Source organism: Thamnophis sirtalis, unplaced genomic scaffold (genome assembly GCF_051295495.1).
Source record: "Thamnophis sirtalis isolate CommonGarterSnake01/CBP01778 unplaced genomic scaffold, rThaSir2_p1.2 scaffold_1, whole genome shotgun sequence".
Lineage (NCBI taxonomy): Eukaryota > Metazoa > Chordata > Lepidosauria > Squamata > Natricidae > Thamnophis > Thamnophis sirtalis.
This window is the reverse complement of record NW_028261381.1, coordinates 129699214-129723518: the sequence shown is the minus strand read 5'-3', so window position 1 is coordinate 129723518 and position 24305 is coordinate 129699214. Positions and strand designations below refer to the sequence as shown.

Below are 24305 nucleotides of genomic sequence, written 5' to 3'. Positions count from 1 at the left end.
AACAAAGTAAATCAAGCAAACAGATTAATCAATGAAGGTCTCTTTAGAAGGAAGCAGGCAGCCCACAACAAATTATCCATAAAGGGCAGTGACCAGTAACTGGAGGACAGGAGATATTATTGCTATGGTGAATAATAGACAATTGTGTAATTACATAATTAACACTATTATATAACTACTTGTTATATAATAGGGTTACTTGTTTTTAAGTACAAGTTTAAAAACACTATTTTTGGTGTTAGCAAGATAGGGCAGGCAGAGGTTGCCTTCTCAATAGGCTGCAGGCTGATAGAAGATGGCATTGTTTGACCTTAACAAATTCTGCTCCAATGATGACAACCTAGACTTATGGATCAGTCCTAAGACTGTAGTTCTCTGATCATTGGGTAGCACTGCAGAAACTCTCAACCCAGTTTTCCCTTTTGCAATGAAAGTTAGAGCCTCGAGATAATAGAGGCAATTCCAATATTGACTGTCCTCTCCTGGCATCCTGCTACAACCGTAATTAGTTTTGTCTCAATCCGAACCTGATAAAGTTCAATAGCAACAGCAATAGCAGTTAGACTTATATACCTCTTCATAGGGCTTTCAGCCCTCTCTAAACGGTTTACAGAGTCAGCATATCGCTCCCACAGTCTGGGTCCTCATTTCACCCACCTCGGAAGGATGGAAGGCTGAGTCAACCTTGAGCCAGTGAGATTAGAACTGCTGAACTGCAGATAACAGTCAGCTGAAGTGGCCTGCAGTACTGCACCCTAACCACTGTGCCACCTCAGCTCTTCAGTTAGTGGCCAAGTGTTGGTTGAGTAAGGGATGGATTAAAAATAGTAGATCTGATAAATCCAAAGCCATCACAAATGGCCCTAAATCACAGAAAGATTTAGATCAGTGAATGCTGCTTTCCCCCCCTAAATCCTATCACATTCATCTGTCTTTGGGACTATTGTGTTTCCTCGAAAATAAGACATGCCCTGCTAATAAGCCCAATCGGGCTCTTCAGAGAGTGCCATAATAAACCCTCCCCCTAAAATAAGCCCATACCCAACTATTTGAGCGCATGCGCAACCGGTCCCCACCATTACTACTGTATGACCTACGGGTACAGCTTGCGGGGCAAAAAGAGGGTCCACCACAAATATAGCAGGAAGCAAAACAAAGTGCTTCTACCCCCTGCCCTTCTCTCCAGTGCAAACAAACACCGCCCACCCCAGCTCAATGGTTAAGGCAACCTGCCTGGTTCCCTTCCCCATCATCCCTTTAGCGAGGGGTGGCAGGTGGGAGGGGAGAAGCGAGGCATGCCTCTTACCTTTCCAGGTCTGTGAAAGGGTGAGGAACACAATGGACTTGGAAAGGCAAGAGGTGCGCCTTGCTTTCCCCCCCCCCCCATCTGCCACCCTTCGCTAAAGGGACGGCGGGGAAGGGAACCAAGCAGGCTGCCTTTACCATTGGGCCGAGGTGGGTGGTGTTGGGCCATGAGGTGCACCTCTTACCTTTCCAGGTCCATCGCGGTCCTCGCCATTGTGTCCAGGGAAGCCCCTGGTTAAAAAAAAAAAACCTTCTCGCGACTTCAAGAAGTTTGAACTTGTGAGAAAGGTTTTTTTTTTACCAGCGGCTTCCCTGGACACAATGGCAAGGAACGTGATGGAGCTGGAAAGGTAAACGGGCGCACCTCGCTTCTCACCTGCCCCAGAAAATAATAAGCCCTCCCCTATAATAAGCCCAAGGCCATATTTCGTGTAGCAAAAGAAAATAAGACCCTGCCTTATTTTTGGGAAAACACGGTAGTGGAGCACATACGCCAAGAAAAACAATCTTGAGCCATCCTAAACTTTGGTTTCTTTGGTTGCAATTAAATTTTAATTACATGTTTTTGAAATTAAAACTAGAGAAGAACGGCAGAATAATTTCATTGTATTATAAACATGTGCAGGTGATATGTCCAATAATGATTGATTGATTTAGCTGATGACATATCATACATGGACTAACAATATATATTAACATTTCATCTGGCTTAGTAAAACACAGTAAACTATAAATGTTAAAAAGAACTATGTTCAAATACCAGTGTGGATATACGGATAGTGTGACAGAAAGAACGAAAGAACTAGCAACTACTGGCAGCCAGATTACCCTGGCTGTCAAAATACATGGCAACAAAAATGAAAACAAACAAAAAATGAAACTTTTCGGGCCCAAGTGACAAGAGAGATAAGGAATATTATTCCAATTTGCCAAATCAATGTTGAGCGGCTCAGCAGATCCAATAATGATTTTCAAGCAACTCACACCGAGAAAGGAGTTTTCCTATTTGAAGTTGCATTTCCTCTGTTTGTGGCAATGTCCTGGAGTAGTCATGATCTAAAGCAAATATGGGTAGGAACCCTTCTGTTTCCTCCTATCACTTTTGTCTAAGATTTCTCCCCATATTTCTCCCGACTAGTAGTTGGCTAGTACACAAGGATGAAATAAAATTAAGCTTAAGGCTACCTATTGCTTACCATACTTAGGCAAGACAATCCATAAAGGAGTTTTTGAATCACAATAAAGCAAATGTCAGTTTGAGTAATGCCTATATAGTGGACTATATGAGAATTATCTGATACTGATGAAAATGACACTAAATATAAGTCAGAAGTAAGAAAGTAAGTAAGAAAAAAGTCATACATTCCCGAGGCAAACAAGAGATGAAACTGCATCCATGCAAAATGACAGAGAAAAGTCATGGTAGCTGGCATCATTACTATCTTAAATCATAGGAACAATGTATGCAGCTCTGATTCATTGGTTTGCCTTGGGGAAGTGAAAGAATTTGAAAGAGTTATGTAGATCGTAAAAAAATATTCCTTCCTTCTAATCCATGTAGGTACAAATGGTATTCCAACAGCTACAAATATCTCCCTATGGATTTGAACTTCTAGGAAACAAATATGCTAAAAAAAACCCTCAAATCTCAGCTGGTACCCTCAAGTGAATTAGAAAGGAGGAAAATAATATTGAATATAAATATATGGCTTCAGAAATGTGTTCATGGGACAATTTGATTTTTGGGATCATGGTCCAAGTTATGCAGTTGATGGATTGCTAGGAAGAGGTGGGCTCTCAGATAGAAAATATGGATTAGACCAAAGCATAGCAAACTGAATAATTACATAATTATTAATATAATTGGAATTCTTGCCTTAGAAAGCTCTACCTCTCAATATGCATGAATTTTATTTTCTGCCCCAAACGTCTTTTATTTCTGAATTATCTTTTTTTTTCTAGAGTGTATTGCCTGTTTGTTAGTTCACTGTGAATCCCAGATATCATTTTTCCACAGCATATTTTTGAAAGACAGAAGTGGCATTTGAGTTTATTGTCTTAACTAAGATCAGTTGGTAAAACTGTTTAGGGCCATGCACCTCCTTGTTGTCATGTCCTTCTGCCAAGCTAATAGATAAATTTAACCATGTTTCTAAACAACAGAACTGGCACACAAAGAAAGAAAAGCCCTGGCACAATGTTTTATAAGGGCAAAACAGAATCTTTAGATCTTTAATGCAATCAGTGGGCATTCTTCCCTTGAATGCCTTGTGTTCTGAATACTCCTTCTAGTAGACTGTCTCTATAACTCCAAAGCCACAGGACTCCATGAAATTGGAGCATTGCAAACAAGAAATGGAAAACAAAAAGAATGTTGCAAAATTATTACATTTATTCATGGGAATATTTTCCAATCCAGTAGACAATATCCTCCTTTTAAAACAAATAAGCAAAATGACTTGGTGTCTGAAAATATTTGTTCCTGAATAAATACAGAAAACTATTTTATAGAACTAGGTTGCTTCCTTGAAATTCGTTACAGGGGGAGTTATCTAAGCAGTGCAGGAGGAGAACGTGTATGAGGTACTACCATGTTACCACAGCAGCCCAGGGGTGGTTCTGGCAGGCACTACTGCTGGTTTGCTCTTGTGCGTACTTCACACATGTGTGCTTGATGCATGCTGTGCACATGAGCAGTACAATTAAAATTGTTCTGCGCATGCACAGAAGTAAAAAACAAGATGGTGGCCAACAGCACTGACCAGGGAACCTGTTCGGGGGTATGGCAGGGCTGGGTTGCTGCCGGTTCCAGACCGCCAAACCACTACCAATTCGGCCAAACCGGTCCAAACCAGTAGGAACCCACTGGCTCAATTCCATATTAGAAAAAGGCTTACACCATTTTATTTCCTATTGCAGCACCACTTCCACTATCTTTGTGGTTTCTGCCCCTTCATTTGCCTTTCTCCTTTCACCAATCCGAACTGTTGCCTAAACAGAAACATCAACACAAGAATTGGGGTGATTGCCTTTTCATTGTCCTAGGTTACAAGGGTTCATAAACAAAGGGAGGAGATCATCCCAGGCTGCATTGTCCTGTATGCAGTAATCCTGCAGCTCTTCCAACTAGCCATTCTCCTTTGTTCAAGACTAAATCTATATGTACCACCTGATTTTTATTTCTTTTGGGGTATGGAGTCCTTTTTTTATTCTTGCTTTTTCTTAAATATCCTAGACCGGCCAAGAAGCACATTCATTCAGAATAGGCATATGACAAGAAGTGGTTTGACGAGCCTTGATCTAAATCAGTTTCTCAACTTCAGCAACTTTAAGCTATGTAAACATTCAGCATCTGACTGGGGAATTCTGGGAGTTGATAACTTAAGGTGACTAAAACTAAAAAATGTTGCTATAAACTAGGGTGAAATAATTTTATTTTAGTTTTGTTTTTGTTTTGAAAGTTGGTTTCTTAACAGAAGACCACTACTTAGATTGATAATCAAATTTCATAGGTAAGGAGAGACATATATAGTATGTTTATGAAATTCTACGGCACCAATCTTATTTGGAAAGCAATATATAAATAATTTTTTTAACAACAATGTTCTAATTTTTTCCTCTTTGAGTCCATTAGCATTGCCACTACATGCTCTGTAAGCTCAATACCAATTCACATCCTCTTAAAACTTTCACACAATTTTGTGAAATAATTATATTTTCAATGATCCATTATTATCTTAGTCAAGTCATTTTTAGTCAGGGTTTTTTATATTTAAGAACTGCAAAATCTCTTGAATATGTAAAGATCACATTTATAATATTTTATAATAATATTCTTCTATCGTCCAGTATTTCCCCATTACTTGGTTTCCTTTTCTTTTTCTTGTTCCCCGTTTTATTCACTTAAGATAGTAGTGGATAATAAGATGACATCACAAATACATATTGGGAACTTTATTTATCAAAATTATATTGACTTCTTTTTTTATTCCTCTTGAAATCTGCAAGGAACTTCATATTCAGAGGTTTTAATCTTCAGGTGCAAAACAATAACACTGTCAAAAATATGAAATTAGTAATTTATTGAGATGAACATTTTCATGTTCCTGTTAATGTGCTGTGTTAGATAAATTTGTTCAGAAGCAGTATATGCCATGGAATAATAATTTAGAAAATGAATACTTTTATATCCTGCATTTTGGCTTCTCAAAGGCATAGAGAAACAAGATGACTTGATCTGATTCTGCAAGGGAAGAGCAGACTGATTCTTACAACACCCTAAGGCATTCTATTATTTCTTTATTAACTTGACATATGTTTATTCTTTCTTTTTTCAAGAGACGAGAGGACGTATGTGCAGGACTTCCACACTTTTTCTCCTACAGCAAGAACTCTATGAAGTAGGTTGAACTAAGATAGTGGCCAATTCAAAAACATTGTGTGAATTTCCATGCCTCAGAGTGAACTTGCATTGAGCATTCCCACATTCTAATCCAACACCTAAACCACTATGCTATGCTGGTGCTAGATTACTGAATAATGTACTATTGATTTGGTATGTACAACACACAGAATATATATTACATATGCGTACCTCAATTATTTTGTTTGCTAGGAGCACTGGTGATGCAGTATTACAGGCTAACTCACGGCTCACTGCCCGCAGTTTAACCTGACAGGCTCACAGTTACTCAGCCTTCCATCCTTCTGAGGTCGGTAAAATGAGGACCCAGATTGTTGGGAGCAATACGCTGACTCTATAGACCACTTAGAGAGGGTTGTAAACACTATGAAGTGCAATGGTGGGTTTCTACCGGTTCGTACAAGTTCAGCCAAACCGGTAGTGGTTTGGCGGCCTGGATCGCTGGAACCAGCAGCAGCCCAAGCCTGCCATGCCCCCGAACTGGTTTTCCTATGGTGGCGCCATCTTGATTTTGGTTCTCCGCATGCACAGAACAATTTTCATTGCAAAACTGTCTCCCGCCTCTAGTATATCTAATCCATTAGATTAGTATAACAAAACACAAACGCCAGTTTTGGAAAATGCATCCCCATCAGTATGTGAAGGAAAGGAATGTGGATCACTCTTGTGAGATTATGCCTGGGGCAGCAGGGATGTACAGTATACAGTATAGTATGCTGTCTCTTAAGGTTTATTGAACATAGGAGAATAATATGAGAGGGATTTGATGTAAAATAAGCTCTTTTAATGAATTCAAAATCAATGCAGCAGACAAGACATGGGAGTGAACATAATACACACTTTAACAATATTTTTTTTTCTTTTAGCCATCAAATACTGCAGCAAGTGTGTCAGTAATAATAGCAAGACAGGCATAGGATTTTCCAGCCAGGTTAATTTTACTTTTTTATGGTTTTGATGTTGTATTTAATTTTATCTGTATTAGAAACTTATGAAGGCTGTGCAACATTTTGAGATGATATAGAGTATGTAAAGGCATGAATACAGTAGAACCTCTGGTCACAACCATAATTCGTTCCATAACTTTGGTCGCAAACTGATTTGGTCATGAATCAACCTAATTTTGGAAATTTGGCGCTTACAAAAAAAATGGTGCAGAAGGGGAAATCAGCAGCGGGGGGGGGGGGAATGTGAATATTTTGGTCAGAAGCGTTCATGACCAGAGGTTCTACTGTATAACATCTTCACTTAAGATTCACTTAAGAACTGTGGCAAGAAAGGTGGTATAGTGACCAAAGTTACAATGGCATTGAAAAAGTGACTGATGACCATTTTTCACACTTAGCGACCGTTGCAGCATCCTCATGGTCACGTGATCAAAATTTTGATGTTTGGCAACAGTTACAATTTATATTTGTAAATTGTAGTTATGTTGAAATTAAAAAAAACATTACAATACTATTTTTGCGTTGTATGAAAAAATTTGTTGCTCCGTATAAAAAATTTAATCACCCCACCCCACTCCGGTCAAAGGTGTCCCTCTTTACCAATCTGAAAATCTGGTTACCTTAATTACATGGAGATTCAAATGTGTCACTTTAACACTATTGGATAGGATCTAAATTAAGACTAGATTTTAATTCAATTACAAAATCTATATTTAAAATTCTGCCATCTGCTAAATTACAGATGAGCAGTTAATACATTCAAGTAACTGAAATAAATAAAAATGAAATAAATCTTCCAGTTCAATATAAAAATCTAATATCTGGCTTGAGATATACCTGAACATTAGCTACAACATACATTCCTCCACTGGGATTCTGCGAATATCATTGTCACCCAGGAAATTATGTTAACTGACAAAACAGTCTGATCAGTAAGGATTTAAAAGATATTATACTTAAAGGTCAGGGATTCAGAACATTAAAATCCATGTTATGGAAAGGCATAGAAATACTATAGAACTAGAAACAAAGTCCTACAATTTTTCTTCTTTACTTTTCACATTACCACTGTCAGGTATTTTGCCTCATCTCACAGTGGTGACCTTTGTATTAATGAAATATTTCATCCCAGTATTTCTTTTTTACATTTCTCCTTTGATAATGCATTATTTCAATTTGTATTTATAACTCTTTCATTTTATATCCAGTCATCCACATAATACTAAGTCAGAGGTTCAGATCTTGAGGGCTCATGTATTCAAATCTTTTTCAAGGCATTACATTACATACAATTTGAGCAATTATCTACAGCCAAACAAGTAGTGGATGAGTAAATTATTGTCAGGCCTATTTTATCCAGATTCTTCCCCCCAACCTCTTCTCATTTAAATTAAAACTTTAGTTAGATTTCAGAGAAAAAGAAAAGCAGGATAAAAAAACAATCAAACAATAAAATACAATTTTACTCTCCTTACATCCTGCTTAGTTATCCATGTCTACATCTATTTAAGCTCTTTTAATTTGGATGCATAGTAAAAGGCACTGGCAATGATTTCTCAAAAGTCTTCTATTACTTAAAAATAGTGCAAAAAGCACTGCAAGTACAATCAATTTAGTAACTCTGATTCCTGATTTGATTGTCCCAAAGGTGCTTTTTCAAGAGATAACTGGACATATTTCACTTCTCATCCAAGAAGCAGTTCTGACTACATGATGAGGAATGGAAGGATTTATACTCCTTGCAGGCAGCTGGTCTGTAGGTAGTGGTCAGGCAGAGGTCCAGTGTGGCATATATGGGCTAAGGTTGCATCTGTCACCTAAGGTGCTGTCTTGTAGCAGTCATTTATTCAGTACCATGCCTCTGCCCCACCACTACCTATTTTAAATACAATGAAGGTGTACTTAATGTGAAAATTTAATAGTCCAATGTGAAATCATTCCACCTTTGCCAAGATGAACAGAAAAGAATTATGAAGTCTTGGCCCCTCTGCCTCTTCCTAGTCAGACTGGACTAGATTAAGATGAAGCACTAAAATGAAATAAACTCATTTCATAGATAAAATTTCCACAGTCAATATGGTAATTGGAAATATTGGAAATGACTTCTGTATGACTAATCAATCTACTACTTCTCAGCTATAATACTATTGAGGCATTTTACTGGATCAGTGTCAGTAGCAAGAGAGTGAGGAAAGTAAAAAATGTTGTGCTCTAGTTAAGAGCAACTAAAATGAGATTCTTGAAATTTTATAATTTAAGTGAGATTGGCAGCCATTAGTAGAGCATTACAGAAGAAACAGGAAGGGCCTAAGCTAAAATAGAATGAGCTAATCCAAGGCCAAATGGAACCCCCTTTTTAGGTCTCGCTACACTGGCCACCTAATGAGAAGGAAGGAGTCACTGGATAAGAGCCTAATGCTGGGAACGATTGAGGGCAAAAGAAGAAAGGGACAACAGAGAATGAGGTGGCTGGATGGAGTTACCGAAGAAGTAGGCGTGAGTATAAATGACTCCAGGGGATGATAGAGGACAGGAAGGCCTGGAGGAATGTTGTCCATGGGGTCGCGATGGGTCGGACACGACTTCGCAACTAACAACAACACACTATGGTCACATCATTCCTAGCAGAACATGGCTGGGGGAGCAAAATTCACATGGAGTTTAATCAGATTTATGACAAGAAATAAGATAGCAGGATATTTTGGGAACCAAGTAAGCATTCTTAACTTTTCACATTTAAGAGTGAATGCAATATAGTCTTTGGGAGTTAGCCGAATTCTTACAGAGAATTAAAACTGTAGAGGTAACTGCTCTTTTCCAGAAACTTGACTATCCATCTATTCTATGTTAGTAATGTTTTAAAATACTTCTTTGTTATGAGCTTCAGTAAATTCTCTTACAATCTCCTTAATTCAGTTACCATTTATTTTCTTTTAGAAGTGTCTCTGTCTTATGTGTATGTTTGTGTGTATGTTTGTATGTATATATGTACGTATATATGTATGTGTGTATATATATTCTCTCTTTGTGTGTCTTTCTCTACACACACACACACACACACACACACACACACACACACACACTGGTCTCACTAGTTTGCAAGATTGGCAGGTAATTTTCTTGTGGAGACCAGATTAAAGTTTACTGTCATCCTTTTGAATACAGCTTGCTGACTTTGCTGAATTTCAGCAAACTTGTTTAAGCAATTCAGTAGACCAGAAGAGATGTTCAACATTCAAAATTACCTCATATAATTGGCAGAAGTAAATCTAGATTTATTTTAAAGTGTATATTCAATAGAAGGTATGTCCCTAACCCTATTAAAACTCAACTATTTTTAAAAAATATTGTCATTTGTTATTGGATTTAAAGCTTGAAATCTTCCCTTTGTTGCATGCATTTAAACACATTTTTTTCCTCACATACATACACTACTTTTCAGTGCAAAATGCATTTTTTCATAGTTTGCCCATTTGCATTTATAATTTTTCAGTTTGGGAGAATTATTTTCTAGTTTACTATGGATTGGCAAAACAATGTTTGAACGAAGTAACGTCAGAGCTTTTCTATCAGAGAATTTACAACTGAGGCTTTGAAAAGAGATGCTATACGTAGTCATATATGAGTGTATGACAGGGGTTCTTTCTTAGGCAAGGGCATCACATAGATTATGAATAAAGCAGACAAGTTCTAGCTATGCCAAACTCCTGGCTGGTTGTTTTTGTTGTTGCTAGTAATGTTGGTGGTTTTGATTCCGACGGACAGCCTTATGATTACTTTGGGTCTGTGTTTCTCAGTTCTGAAAGGGCAACTGAATTATCACATCTAATGACCTTTCTGCTTGCCTTATCAGCTCTCCATTAAGCTTAGGCAGAAATGTTTCTCATGGTCTGCTGGCTTAGCTGATGGAAAATGATGAGAAAACGATATGCTAGGACATTTGTGATGAAAATACATCTTTTGCAGAGTCTGAAATGAGTAGCAAGATGTTCCTATGTTGGAAAGTATAATAACAGCCCAATCCAGGAGTTACTAATCACTGGAATTTGAAGGAAATGAAAAACAGTTACTTTCCCTACTAATCTATGCAATTTATTTAGAAAGTAAGGAAACCAAATCTACTTAAGTTTATTTCTATTGGATATTAATAGCATCTCCCTTAATAGACAGCTTACATTTCAGCTACATGAATACTCGTAGTTAAAGAAAGATAACACAGGTCTACAGATTTTGGAAAATTATCGACCTCCGAGATAAAATATGTTAATTTTACATATTTTGATTAGATGAATTAGAAAACAGGAGATAAAGGTGCTGATTGAGTAATTTTTTTCAAAATATTTCACAATGAAGACTTGTACACAGGCGAGTATATCTGCCTACAAGGGAGCAAGATGTTTAAGGATCATGATGCCTTGCAATGTCTCAACAAAGTATGGCAGAACAATGAAAATGGTACCACATCGAAGTGTATAAATTTATTTTCACTTTGAGAACAGGAAGGCAGATGACTATGAAAAATATGTGGAAACTTTGCTTAGGTTCTATAAAGCACTTGGTGCAAACATGTCACTGAAAATGCACTTCTTACACTTGCGTTTAGACAATTTTCCTTTGAACTGTGGGTCAGTGAGTGATGAGCATGGGGAGAGATTCCACCAGGATAACACAGACATGGAGAAAAGATACCAAGGGAAATGGAGTCCATCCATATTTGCCAATTATTGCTGGAATCCCCCCAGGGATGATCCTACTGCAGTTCATAAAACAAAAGTGAAAAAGCACAATTTAGATACCGAATAAAGCGGGAACCTTATTGTTTAATCTGATGTTAGAGCTTGTCAGTTTTTCATGCAAAAAACATGAAAATGTTACACGAAAAACCAATAATTGAATTGAAAGTTATGTTATTGGTATCAATAAAAAGATAAATTTGTAATGATTGGTGTGGCACCATTCTCACTGTTATATCGCATTTTGCAGAAAAGATATGGTGCATAATCACACATGTAATTTTGAATTATTTTGATGCAATTTTGACCTGTATCTTGAAAACTGGAGCCAATTACTACTCAGGACTTAATTTTCCTTTATTAGTTACCCAATTCTGGTAAAATGCTACTTTCATTTCTGAGGCTTTCTCCTTGTAGACCAGTGTATTAGATGATGTTTCTTTAATCATGCTTTAAAACAAGTGAGGAGTTGGTGTTTCTCAGATGTTACTTAAGTCTTCCTCACAGTCATGTTAATGAGCATTTCTTCAGTCAATAAGAAAATCTTGACTTATAATTTGGCAGAGCAAAGAAACTAGTGAATTACATAGGAGGTTGGTTTAAGCCAAGAAAAAGAAACAGCATCTTCATCTTAAGTGTTGCTAGTTGTGTCACAAATTTCTGCTAGTTATAGTTTATAGTTTATTGCATGGAGAGGAAGGTGTCATTTCTGCATCATGTTTTATGCTTCATGGGCTTGCTTGCTATGGTCATTCACTGCCAATGCTACCTATTTAAAAATTTGCAATGTTACATTAACTGAATTCCCAATAAGCCCTGTAAAACAACAGACAAGGAAGATTTCATACATGCCTAAAGTTTGTTCTCTTACATTCATAGCCCAGACATTCTCAACGATAAAATAAATGTTAATGTACTTTAGACTCAGCCTTTTGTTGTTTCCTAGTTATAGGAATTCTGGCTCTCCAGTAGGCTTCCAGGTGCAATTGAAGGTACTGTTTGTCACTAATAAAACCTTTCATGGCAAAGCTATTCGTGGAATTGCTTTTCTCCCACTGTTTTTGCTCACTTTGCCATATCTAGCAGAGAGGGCTTGCTTTGGGTCCCTTCCAACAAACAGTGTCATCTGGTTGGACCCAGGAGTCATGCTTTGTCTGGGGCAGTGCCTGCCTTCTGGAACAGAATCCCTCTGGATATGCAGATGGCCCAGACCCTGTTAGCTTTTTGTAACACTCTGAAGTTCTGGCTGCTTGCCAAGGAATTTGGACCAAGTTAAATAAGCTCTGTTGTGGATGGGATTTTAGGTCTGAAACATCTTGTTTGCTTTGGGCATTATCCATTATTGTTTATAATTGTTGGAGATTTTTTTTCAATGTTATCTGCCACTCAGAGTCACTTCTATGACATGGGCAGCCATATAAATTACCTAAAATAAATAAGGGTCCTACTATTTTTAAACAAATTCAAAGCTTGTTTTTTCCACATTTAACCTCCAATTGCTTCAGTTTGCCTTTATAATACCTTTCAAACTTTTAGCCATCTTTTTAGAGTTTCCATGATCTTTTCTTCAAATTATATGAAGGCAGTATTCAAAACAGCATCCAACAAAAATGCATACTAAAATAGGATTTCAACGTAGCCACTAATTAGAAACCAAGGGGCAGAGGGGATGTTGTTCTGTTTACCAATTATCTACATTAACTATCACACATCTTATGCTTTACATCCCTGGAGCAGAAAAGTAAAAAGGACCTTGGATTTCTTTTCTTTTTTTATAGCTTTAGGTTATCTAGCTATTTCCAAGGATTTTTCATCTATTTACATACAACCAGTATCTCAGTTTTGATGTCAAATAAGGAGATTCAGTGTATATCATTGTTATATACCAAATCACTGTAAGGGAAAGAAAAACTATGTGAAGAAAGGGAAACATTGGATAAATTGTGCAGTTGCATTATGCATTATTTCTCAGAGGGACATAAAGTAGTGCTGCTGACTCATATGCTTTCAAAATTTTCCAGGTATCAAGTGGAAAGATAGTGTTGGGAATTGTCAAAACAATGAAATGCTCTGAAATGATGTTGAAATAATAGAATCAACTTTACTATCCAGTTATTATGCACACAGACACTATAATTAGTAAGCTGCACAGACATTCTGCTAAAGGATTGGTCATACCTCAAAGAATCATGATATACATTTAAATATAGATGACATCAATCTTTTCTGTGAAAACTGCCCAGAACTACCCTCAATAACAGTTGAAAAGTCCATTTGCTTCATTCTCTTCAGTTTTGTATCAACAGTTCAGGCTTGGAAAACATATTTCAAAGAGATATAAATAGGAATTTAATATGATATCCATCCAGCAGACTGTCACAAATAATTGTTGGGTATATCCTTAGATGATGGCAGTCAAATACAGTGCATCAAAGGGTTTCTACTGTTCAAAAGTCTTCAAGAATTCCTAGCTTGACGAGGTCATTATATGAAAACTAATATCTCATATTTAGTTGTCTCTCTTATAAACCCAACTTATTCTATTGCAGTAATGGAGAACCTTTTGGGATAAAGTGGTCAAAAATGCAGAAAATGCCTACTTGACTCTGCTGAAGTGTCATCTCATAAGAATAACAATTTTTATTTCCCAAATGAAGGTAAATATATATGTCCCATGATAATGTTGCAAGATCCAAAGTGGATTTGATCACTGGGACCAGAGGTTTAGTCTTCCAAGCTTTCGGACTTGTGCTGGAAGCCATCCTCAGGAAATTCCAAAAGCTCGGAAGACTAAATCTTTGGTCCAAATGGCCCAGATTAGATCTTGCAATCTCTATTTTGTCACCCCCCACCATTTATGCCACACTGAAACAGCAGCACAGTCCTGAAGCTGGATGTCAACTGGAGCCTTGGGCCTCAGCTTTAGCCCTGGCATCACCACTGCTATTCAAAAAGTCTGCCTCGAACTGTTCCCAAAGGTACACAAGCTTTGCCGAATGGCATGAATTCCCCTATAACCCAGGGCTCTCCAGGAAATAGAAACAGAATAACGGAGTTGGAAAGAACCTTGGAGATCTTCTAGTCCAACCCTCTGCTTAGGCAGGACATCCTACACCACTTCAAACAAATGGTTATCCAATCTCATCTTTAAAATTTCCAGTGTTGGAGCATTCACAAGCTCTGGAGTCAGTTTGTTCCATCGATTAATTGTTCTAACTGTTAGGAAATTTCTGCTTAGTTCTAGATTGCTTCTCTCCTTGATTAGTTTCCACCCATTGCTTTCTTGTCCTACCCTCAGGTGCCTTGGCTCCCTCTTCTTTATGGCAGCCCCTGAGATATTGGAACACTGATATCATGTCTCCCCTAGTCCTTCTTTTCATTAAACTAGAGATACCCAATTCCAGCAACCATTCTTCATACGTTTTAGCCTCCAGTCTCCTCAACAATCATTTTTGTTGTTCTTCTCTGCACTCTTTCTTGGTGCAGAGCGTATCCTTTCTAGGATCTGCTGCACGTTGCTTACCTTCATATAACTATGATAAAATAAAAACAATCAAGACAAGATACCAGAATATATATGCTGGTCTTGTTGTATTCGGGTCTTTTTCCATGTAAGATTGAGATTGTCTTGGCAACATTTCAGCGAGATCTCACTCACCATCTTCAGGCTGGTGTTTTTGGCTTATAGCGTGGTCAGAGCTGCTGTCTTTTTATAAATCTTGGTGGAGGGGTGTGGAGTGCTGGCTTTGTTTCAGTAAGTGGAATGATTGGTTGTGTGGTTGTATCATGATTGGTAGATTGGTGCTGATTTGTGTTGGCTGTGTGTCCATTGTTGTTTTGTGTTGTAACGGCCTGGGTGGTGGGTGGGGCTTGTTTGTTGACTAGGGCTGGTTTCCAAATGTCTGGTAGATGGGAGATATCATCACATTTATTCATGATGTGGGGGTGTTCCTCTATTTCAATAACTTCCATAATTATTCTCTTGTTTAAGTGTTCAGTTTTGGAGATATAAAACAATAAAACAATCTTTTAACCCTCTGGCAGAAGACAGGAAGCCCAAGAGCCAGTAAAGACAAATTAACCAAAAGAAAAAAGAAAAAGAAATTAACCAAAAGAAAAAGAAATCTTGTGAATAGACCTCATGTCCCCATCACTTGAACCCTTAATCCTGATCTTAGGACATAATTGGTTGGTAATCAGACTAGGTGGAATATACTATAAAATACACTGAATACACTAAGCAATTACCATTAGCTTTTGAATTGATAATAACATCTTTAAGATATGAAAGGATTGTTCATTCACAAAATTATTCCCAGATGTCTCTAATATGGAGATGCATGCTCAAAATGTGTAACTTGGATGTTCCTAAAGAGATCTGTATCCATTTTTTTTGGTACAGCCAGCAATTAAAGGAATTCATCCTGTTAGCCATAAGATACAAAGCAAGAGCTACAGAAGTCATTCCATGCAGTAAATAATTTTGTAGCAGATCTTATTGCCCTATAATTTTATAGCTTCTAAGTTTATTGGATACATAATTGGCAGATGTGTGTTCTCATTAGAGCTTTTAAGAGATGCTGCAGTAAAGGTACTTGGCAGACAATAAAGTGGAAACTAAAGACCTTTGTTTACTATCACATAACCAACAACAGATGCATTGCCCTTTATAAGCAGTACTCAGCAAAGAAGATAATGAAGAACAGTTGGTGCCAAGGTTAAGCGGGGGGGGGGGGACGACTATGAATCCCTTCCAGATCAGGGATGGGAACATAGAAATTGCTGAACTACAACTCCATGTTTCTTCTTTATGAGGCATTAGGCAAGAAATGTAATCTAGGTATATCTGGGGAGAGACAGATCCCGAACCCACAATAGACTCTAAAAAACACTGAGTATGTTACTACTAATTTAAAATTTGTTGTACAAATCCACTGCACCAAATAGACTAAAGCAGGGGTGAAATGCTCTTAAGTCTGCTACCAGTTTGCTTCATGCGTGCAAGCGCATTTCATGCGCATGCACACCAAATGCACACTTTGTGTGCATGTGCACCGCAGGTGCTACCACACAGTGCTGAAAAAGGAGGATTAAAAAGCCTTTTCTGAGTCTGCAAAGATAAGTAGAACAGCAGGAGGGGGAAACTGCTGTGCCGCACAATTTAGATTAGCTAGGAAGCAGGATTTCCTGCTTTCTAGCAAATATAAATCACACGGTACAGCTGATTGTCGCACAACTGATTGTCGCAATGTAAAAAAATGCTACCAGTTCAGGAGAACCGGTAGTTCTGACAATCAGCTGTGCAACAATCAGCTGTGCTGCGCAATTTCTAATCCCGCGGCACAGCTGATTGTCAGAATGTAAAAAATGCTATCGGTTTGGGTGAACCGGGAGCATTTTTTACTACCAGTCAGGAGAACAGGTCCAAACTGGTCACATTTCACTCCTGGACTAAAAATTAGCAAACTGTAAGTGTAGAGATCCATGGTTAGTTTGTGGGAGCAAAATAGCACCTGGTAGAAATTTATGCCCCAATAATGTTGGTAGTCTTCAAGGTAAATCAGATTCTTTGCCTATTCTGATGAATTATTAAAGTCCTAATAAATTTATCTATTGGTCAACTGATAGTTACATTGATATTATTGTAAAACTGTCATGTGTTTACTTAACTAGAAGCATATCAGATGACTCAACAGATGAGCCACTGATCTAGAAAAGCTATGTTATAGGATGACCTAGAGAGACAACAAATGGAATCGTTTAGGTCACACCATAACTACAGGCTTTAAAAGAAATTATTTCGGGCTTCGGGGGGAGGAGCCTGCCGCCGTCGGGAGCTCAACGGAGCTCCTCTCAGAATTCTGGTCTGTATATCTTATAAGATCTATAGATATCTCCCCTTTCTGGCAGAAAGGGGCAGGGAGAAGGTCAGTCGTTAGGATCTCTTTGTAATTCACAGCCTATTTTTTTCGCTGTGAATGGAGAAGAGGTTCAACATTAGCTGAGCTTTTACTCCAGCCAGTTTTTCGCAGCTGCCTTTTTGCAGCCCAAGGCAAGTTGCCCCCCCCCCCAGGACAAAGCTAAGCTATTTAAAAATTAATCCGGGCGGGGACCATTCCTGAGGAATTTCTTCTATTATTATCCAAAATACCAGCTTCAACTTTGTAAAAGGCTCCCTTTTCTAGCTGCGTCACAAGATGGCGATCTTATAGCTTTTGTGTTTGATGTGACGTACTTAGTCAGCCCTACTTTCCTGAAGGCTTCTCCGTATTAACTGTTAAAAGATTAACTGAGGGGAGCAGAGACTTTGATTGTTGGCTTGCTTGATTGCTTGTTTTTTATTTTTACTTTTTTGGAATGGCTCCCAAATCTAAGCAGAAGCGCTTCCTTAATAACATATCTCAAAAAACTGCTATGAAGTCGCTGCCCTTGCCTCCTACGCCCTCCACTGGAGATTTGTTAACACAAGAATTTCTTCTCAAAACTCTTAATAATTTCTGACAGGAAATTAATCAACTGATATCGGATTTATATGATCAATTTGATGCTAAAATTGCTCAAGCAAAGGAGGACATGATCGGAGTAATGACAGTCATGACAGATTATATTGCTGAAACGGAGGATAAATTGGAACTTTTGGAAGAAACCAATTCTAATTTGACATCTAAAATTCAAACGTTACAACAGGAAATTGAAAATGCTCAAAAACAACTTGTCATGATAAATTATAATAAGACTGCGTTTGCAATAAGAGTTAGAGGACTGCGTGAAAAGGAACAGGAGAATTTGAAACAGATCTTCTTTGAGGCTCTTAGCCGCTCGGTGGGAAGTCCGGGACTTAACTTTGATTGGCAGATTCAAAAAATTTACCGCCAGAATTCGTGGGTAGCAAAACAGCGACAGCTTCCGAGGGACATAATTATATACTTTACTACAAGGGAATCCAGAAATGTGATAATACAGAGGCTTTACAACAAGAGGCTGAGAATTGATGGACAGGACTTGATTGTTTTTAAAGAAATACCATCTCAAATATTAAGAGCAAGGAGAGACTACATTTTCTTAACTGAAGAACTCAGAAATTCTCAGATTCCATACAAATGGGAAGTCCCAGCTGGCATTACAGTTACATTTGAGAACCAAAAACATCGCTTTAATTCTGTCTGTGAAGCCCGAGAATTTTATTACAAGACTCTGAAGGCGGGACTTCCTGATTCATCCGGACCTGGAGAGAGACAAGGAGAAGGAGAAGACAAGCAGCGGGATACGTGGCTACAAGGCGGAGGGTGTTGCTTTCCTCTTCCGGAAGGGCAGAAGAGTAAAGAATAAAGACTTAGCGATGTTTTTAAAACTTCATGATTTCTGCCTGGTATAAAATGGAAAAGTTGTATATTGATGATGAGACATGGAGGCTGAAAGAAGCGCTGCTGATTGTGGACACATATTGTATATAAGATTTGTTTGAACTCTAACTCAAATTGCGCATGAATTATTTTCCTAGGCGAGGAGAGCGGAGATCGCGATCTTCTTGAGTTGTGGTCTGGGACGAACGGAGTTGGGAGGAGCGTGGGAGACGGAAGGGTAGCGAAAGCTTAACTAGACTACTTGGGGCTAGAATGCAAGCTGATGTTTGTATGAATTGCTATTTCAATATAAGGTTAAGAAAGATTAGTCAGAGAGTCTCCAGGAAGGTGGAGTAAATATGTGAGGAGCAATGGACGCGGATAAAATATATATGTGGACATGGGTAAAGGCAGGGTGGAAGGTAAAAAATTTACACGTGGATGTGGGTAAGGATAGAATGGGAGGTGTTAGAAATGAAAAATGAAAGAAGTACTTGAGTTTTATGGTTTTATAGAAAGGTTTGGATATTTGGATAAAAAAGTGATAAATTAAAGGTTTGAATAGATAGATAAAGCAATGAGACCTTTAGCTGGGGAACCCCAATTGATTAACTTACCTGGTTCCAATATAGTTTGAAACCCTGCAAGTAATAAAATAACCGAAATTTGGAATGAGCCATATTGTTTAAGATTTACAGATGATGGGAAGCTGTGTTAATGTAGTGGGTTTATTGATCTTTCTTGTTTTTCTTTTTTTGTGTGTGTCTTTTTCTTTTCTATTTTTTACTATTTCCCTTTTTTTTTGTTTCTTTTTTTTTTTATCTTTTAACTTGAAAGTTAGTTGGTTTTATCATACTCCAGTGCTTGTTAAAGAACTATGCCGGGTATGGGACCTGGGAAGCCGTAAGGGGGTTAGGGGGGGGGGGATTACAGGGGGGAGGGTGGAAATACAGTTTCAATTCTTAGAACAATAAGAATCCACTTGTATACTGCTGCTCGTTTTTCTTTCTTTTTTTCTTTTTCTCTTTCATTTTCAAAAAAATAAACTGAATAGATTAATTGTAGGGATACACCAAAGTGAGGAGTAGAGGGAAAGAAGAGGGAGAAGTAAAGAGGGAGTGAGAGGGGAATGTAAGGAGGGTGAGATGGAGGGAGGGGGAGATGTATGAGGGGGAAGGGAAGTAGAAGAGGGGAATGTTGGAGGGGAGAAATGAAAGTTGGAGGGGGAGAAGAAAGGGTGTATGGTGGATTGAAGTGTTATGTTGGGGTTTTTTTTATGGTGGATTTTTTCTTTTTTCTTTTTCTTTTTTTGTTACGCACAGTATATAAGTGATTGTACAAAATGAAAATGAAAATGAAATAAATAAAAAAAATGTAAAAAAGAAATTATTTCGCACATGCTAGCTATTTTGGCTGAAAGTGCTGTCCTACTTGATTGCCTGCCATGTCCCATCTGCATGGTTCAAATTCTTCCACAGAAAGGAGAAAAAAGCATCACAGTGGTGTCAGTGTGGTTTGGAATTATTTCAACACAAAATATGTTCAGTGGTGGAACTGTGATGAATTCTAAAGGACATTTGGGAATTTTCCCAATAACCTCACTGGCAGTTCTACCTAATTCCACTTTTGAGAGTTAGAGTTGGAAAATAACCAGAGGGCAGGATGAGATTGTCCCTGATCAGCTTTTGTCAGCCAAACCAGAAGAGCTCTGGAAGACAAATTAACAGAAAAGATGTTTTGATCTCTGTTGGAGGAAGATCAAAAGTGAATTTGACCAAGCAAGGGTATGAGCCTATTCTTTGGCAGTATCATATGGATGATAGGCAAGGAAAAGAGGGTTCTATTCTGCTCTTCTTAACCAGACAACACCAGCACCAGAAGGAGAGACACCAGTCTGATAAACATGGGATCCCATAAAATTGTGTCCTCTTACCCTGCTTTTTAAGAGTTACTTTAAATTGCTATAAGAGGTGATCCTTTGGTCAGGCCAGGCCAGCCAAGAGTTGCTGTGGAACACCTTCACCAGAATGGGGTCAACTGGGATATAAGGGGCATGGGACCCTTATCTTTAGGGACCTGGATGTAGTGATGGAGACGTGATGGCTCAGTGGTTAAGACAGTGAGCTTGGCGATCAGAAAGGTCAGCAGTTTGGCGGTTCAAATCACTAGCACCACCTAACGGAGTGAGCTCCCGTTACTTGTCCCAGCTTCTGCCAACCTAGCAGTTTGAAAGCATGTAAAAATGTAAGTAGAAAATAGGAACCACCTTTGGTGGGAAGGTAACAGTGTTCTGTGCACCTTTGGTGTTTAGTCATGCTGGCCACATGACCAAGGAGACATCTTCAGACAGCTGGAGAAGAGCCAGCGCTGTCCGAAATGGAGATGAGCACTGCCTCCCACAGTCACAAACAACTAGCACATAGATGTGAGGGGAACCTTTATCTTTATGTAGCGATATTGTTGGAGGGTGGTTTTTTTTTGGGGGGGGGGAGTTAGAATTAAACAAGAGATTGAACAATGACCTTCAAAAACATTTTATTATAAAATAGGCCTCAAAATAAATATTTATTTATAATACCAAAGTTTTAGTTTGTTTTTCTTATTCTTACTTTCTACTTACTAATTTTAGATTGCCCTGTGCTACTCCCTAGTTCAACTTTATTTACAGTCTACAGTTTATCTACTTATTATGGTTCTGTATATACCCGCCCCTTCAAGGAGAGAGAACTGTCATTTTCTTTGTCCTCTTACAAATCTGAACGTAAAGAAACCGACTGAAGTTAAATTCTGCTTAAGAGGAGTTGTTGGTCTGGAAATAATTTGACTCTTTACTCCACTCAGAACTCTGGATAGTCCAGAACATGGGTGTTAAAATAGTATGTGGGAATGACTTTGGGAGACAGGGCAAAAAGATGCAGCCAAGGAAACAGTCAAATAAAAAGCAGCTAAGTCTACAGCAGGAATATGGGCAGGGCAAACAGCCCAGAAGCCTCCACCCTAATTTTGTGTGCTATCAAGAGAACAGAGGGAGGAAAGTACTTTCAGACTTGCAAGATTGATGTCAGTGTTGCAAGGTAAACCAGACAGCAAACACAGCCAGACAAGCTAATTATTTTATCGTCAAGCTACATTTACAGAATCTTAAAAATGAGAACCCAAGAAATGTAGTAGGCAAATAACTTCACCAAATTATGAACAAGTTTTAATGCCCTTTTCATCATTTCTCTTCTTATTCAAACTCATTTCACTCACTCATTATTCTGCATTGAATTTCATCCTTTTTTATCTTCCAGACACAATTTTTCACACTAAAATATCATTTTGCTCTTTCAGTAGGCCTCCTTCAGTGATGCTTTCTTTTTCAATGGGTACAGGCTGATGGCAGACTTTAGTAGGCCTTTAGCATGATATTGCTAATGATCCCACATTAGATCAGAATTTGAGTACTTCCCTTTACCACTCAGACATGAGTGGTCTCCTAGGCAGCCATTATGCCCTGTAGCTATTGGTGAATCATATCCTCATCCTTCATGTAGCAATAAATTGGACAAAAATTGAGCCAACTCAACAATAAGCTTTTCTCTGTGCCAGTTGGTTGGCATATTATTGTGGAATGTCATACTCAAAATGTAAAGATGGGCATTGCATATCAGGAAATGTGAGTAAGTTCAATTTCACCAGTTCAGCAAGATTGGCTATGGGCCATTTTGGGTATTTGGCAGATAACCTATAATTCTGGCCTTGAATTAACATGACAATTTCAAGGAAGACAGATGTAGATGTTATATCAACAAACTCCACACATTCAGCAAAGACAGTTGCTCTGCATATTATACACTTAAAGAGGCAACAGAGAGGTATTACAAAGCAACAACACAGGCCTGGAAAAAGATATGGTTGTTTTCTTGTTTTAAAAGGAGATGCCTTCAAAGCTCCCGTTTTGAAAGATTTGCATAGAAATTAAAAAACTGACATTATTTCATACTTTGATGTTATAGTGAATGGAATCTTTACTACTCATAATTTAGGTTTAGATCTAAAATATATATTCGTGCATTTGTTTTTGTTTTATTTTATTGTTATTTTATTTATTGTTTTTACTTTAATGTAAGAATTATGTTGGGGGAAAAAACTTGGGGCCTAATGAACATTTCAATCTGCTCTTTAATTCACAAGTTGCAGCTTAGATAAATTCACAGGAAGTAACCAAGGCTGAACTCCTCAAGATACTGAATGCCAAAAATGGCCAGATTCAGAGAAGAAGCCTTTTGGTTAAATACTCTTGCCCTTATGCCCCCCATGATCAGAGAGTAAGGACAGGTGCAGCCAAAGGCCAGATGTGGCCCAGGGGCTGTAAAACGCCCAGGTCTAACATAAAGTATCAAGAAATTAAAATGCCACCCAAACAACATTCATCTCTGGCTAAAATCTCTTTCTTAATTCTGCACTTACCCCGTTCACATGTTCTTCCCCAGTAGCCAGTGCCTGTGCAGTCACAAATGAAGCGGTTCCAGCCATCCTTGCAGACAGCATTGTTTTTACAGGGATAACTATCACACTGTTTGGTGTTGACCCTAATGCAGGAAGACTTGACACCAGCTGCATTCTGCTGCTCTGCCAGCTGCCGGATGTTCTTGCTCCGGCCATCAATGAAGAGGTCTCGGATACAGCCCACATAACCATAGTTCAACATAGCTGTCCACAGCTCAGTAGGAAGGACAAGGCCGGCCCGATTTTCCGGCAATCCTCCCAGGTACATGTCTCCTTCAAGATCCAAGATCTCACTCTCTCCACTTGCAGTGAAAGGGGTCCGTCTGCTGTTCACTGAAATGGTACCTGGAAGGAAGGAAAGAAGAAAGGAAAGTCGAGCAACAGTCCAAGGTATGAAGCAAATCACCTTCCTGTGCAGTTTGAATTCTGATGAAGGGTGAAAAAAACTTGGTTAGAGAAGTTCAAGGACTCCTCTTTAAACAGAGGACAGAGGACATTTGTCTTGAAACATGTTACTGTCAAGACTGTATAGTAGTTACTACCCTGTTTTCCCCCAAAAATAAGACCTTCACAGATAATAAGCCCAATCGGGCTTTTGAGCGCATGCACTAAAATAAGCCCTCCCTGAAAATATTGAAACACAGCAGCAGCCATGAGGTGACCACACTTGCCGCCTCCTGAATGTCAAAAATAATAAGACTCTCTCTCTCCCTACCCTCTCCATCCATCCATCCATCTTTACTTTCTTCTATCTAGGTACAGCTTGTGAGAAATACTGGTTTGACCAGTATTTGGAAAGAGGAAAGCTCAACTGAGAAAAGCTTTTTTTTTACCTTTACAATAAGAAAAAAGTCCATTTTGGAGCTCCTGAAAACGCTAGTCCCTGCTGCTGAAAATCAGCTTCAGAGTGATTCTTGAACCACAGCTTAGCCAGAAACCAATGTGGAATCACATGGATACAAAGACAAGCCAAGAATTATGTAAATACTGTGTCTTTAAGAACACAAGTTGAATTCTACTCTGGACACTTTTACTTTCATCTGTAACATTTGGGATGTTGTTA

At 38.4% G+C, this 24305-nt stretch overlaps 1 protein-coding gene across 10 annotated transcripts in view; it reads right to left on the bottom strand.

The window, feature by feature from the left end:
• NRXN3 (neurexin 3) overlaps positions 1–24305 on the bottom strand; it is a 1234604-nt gene that overhangs the window by 821475 nt on the left and 388824 nt on the right. For all 10 annotated transcript variants that reach the window (XM_087724996.1, XM_087724986.1, XM_087724939.1 and 7 more), the window contains exon 8: positions 23204–23587. In XM_087724996.1, the coding sequence (XP_087581122.1) occupies positions 23204–23587 (384 nt within the window). The remainder of the gene's footprint in view (positions 1–23203; positions 23588–24305) is intronic.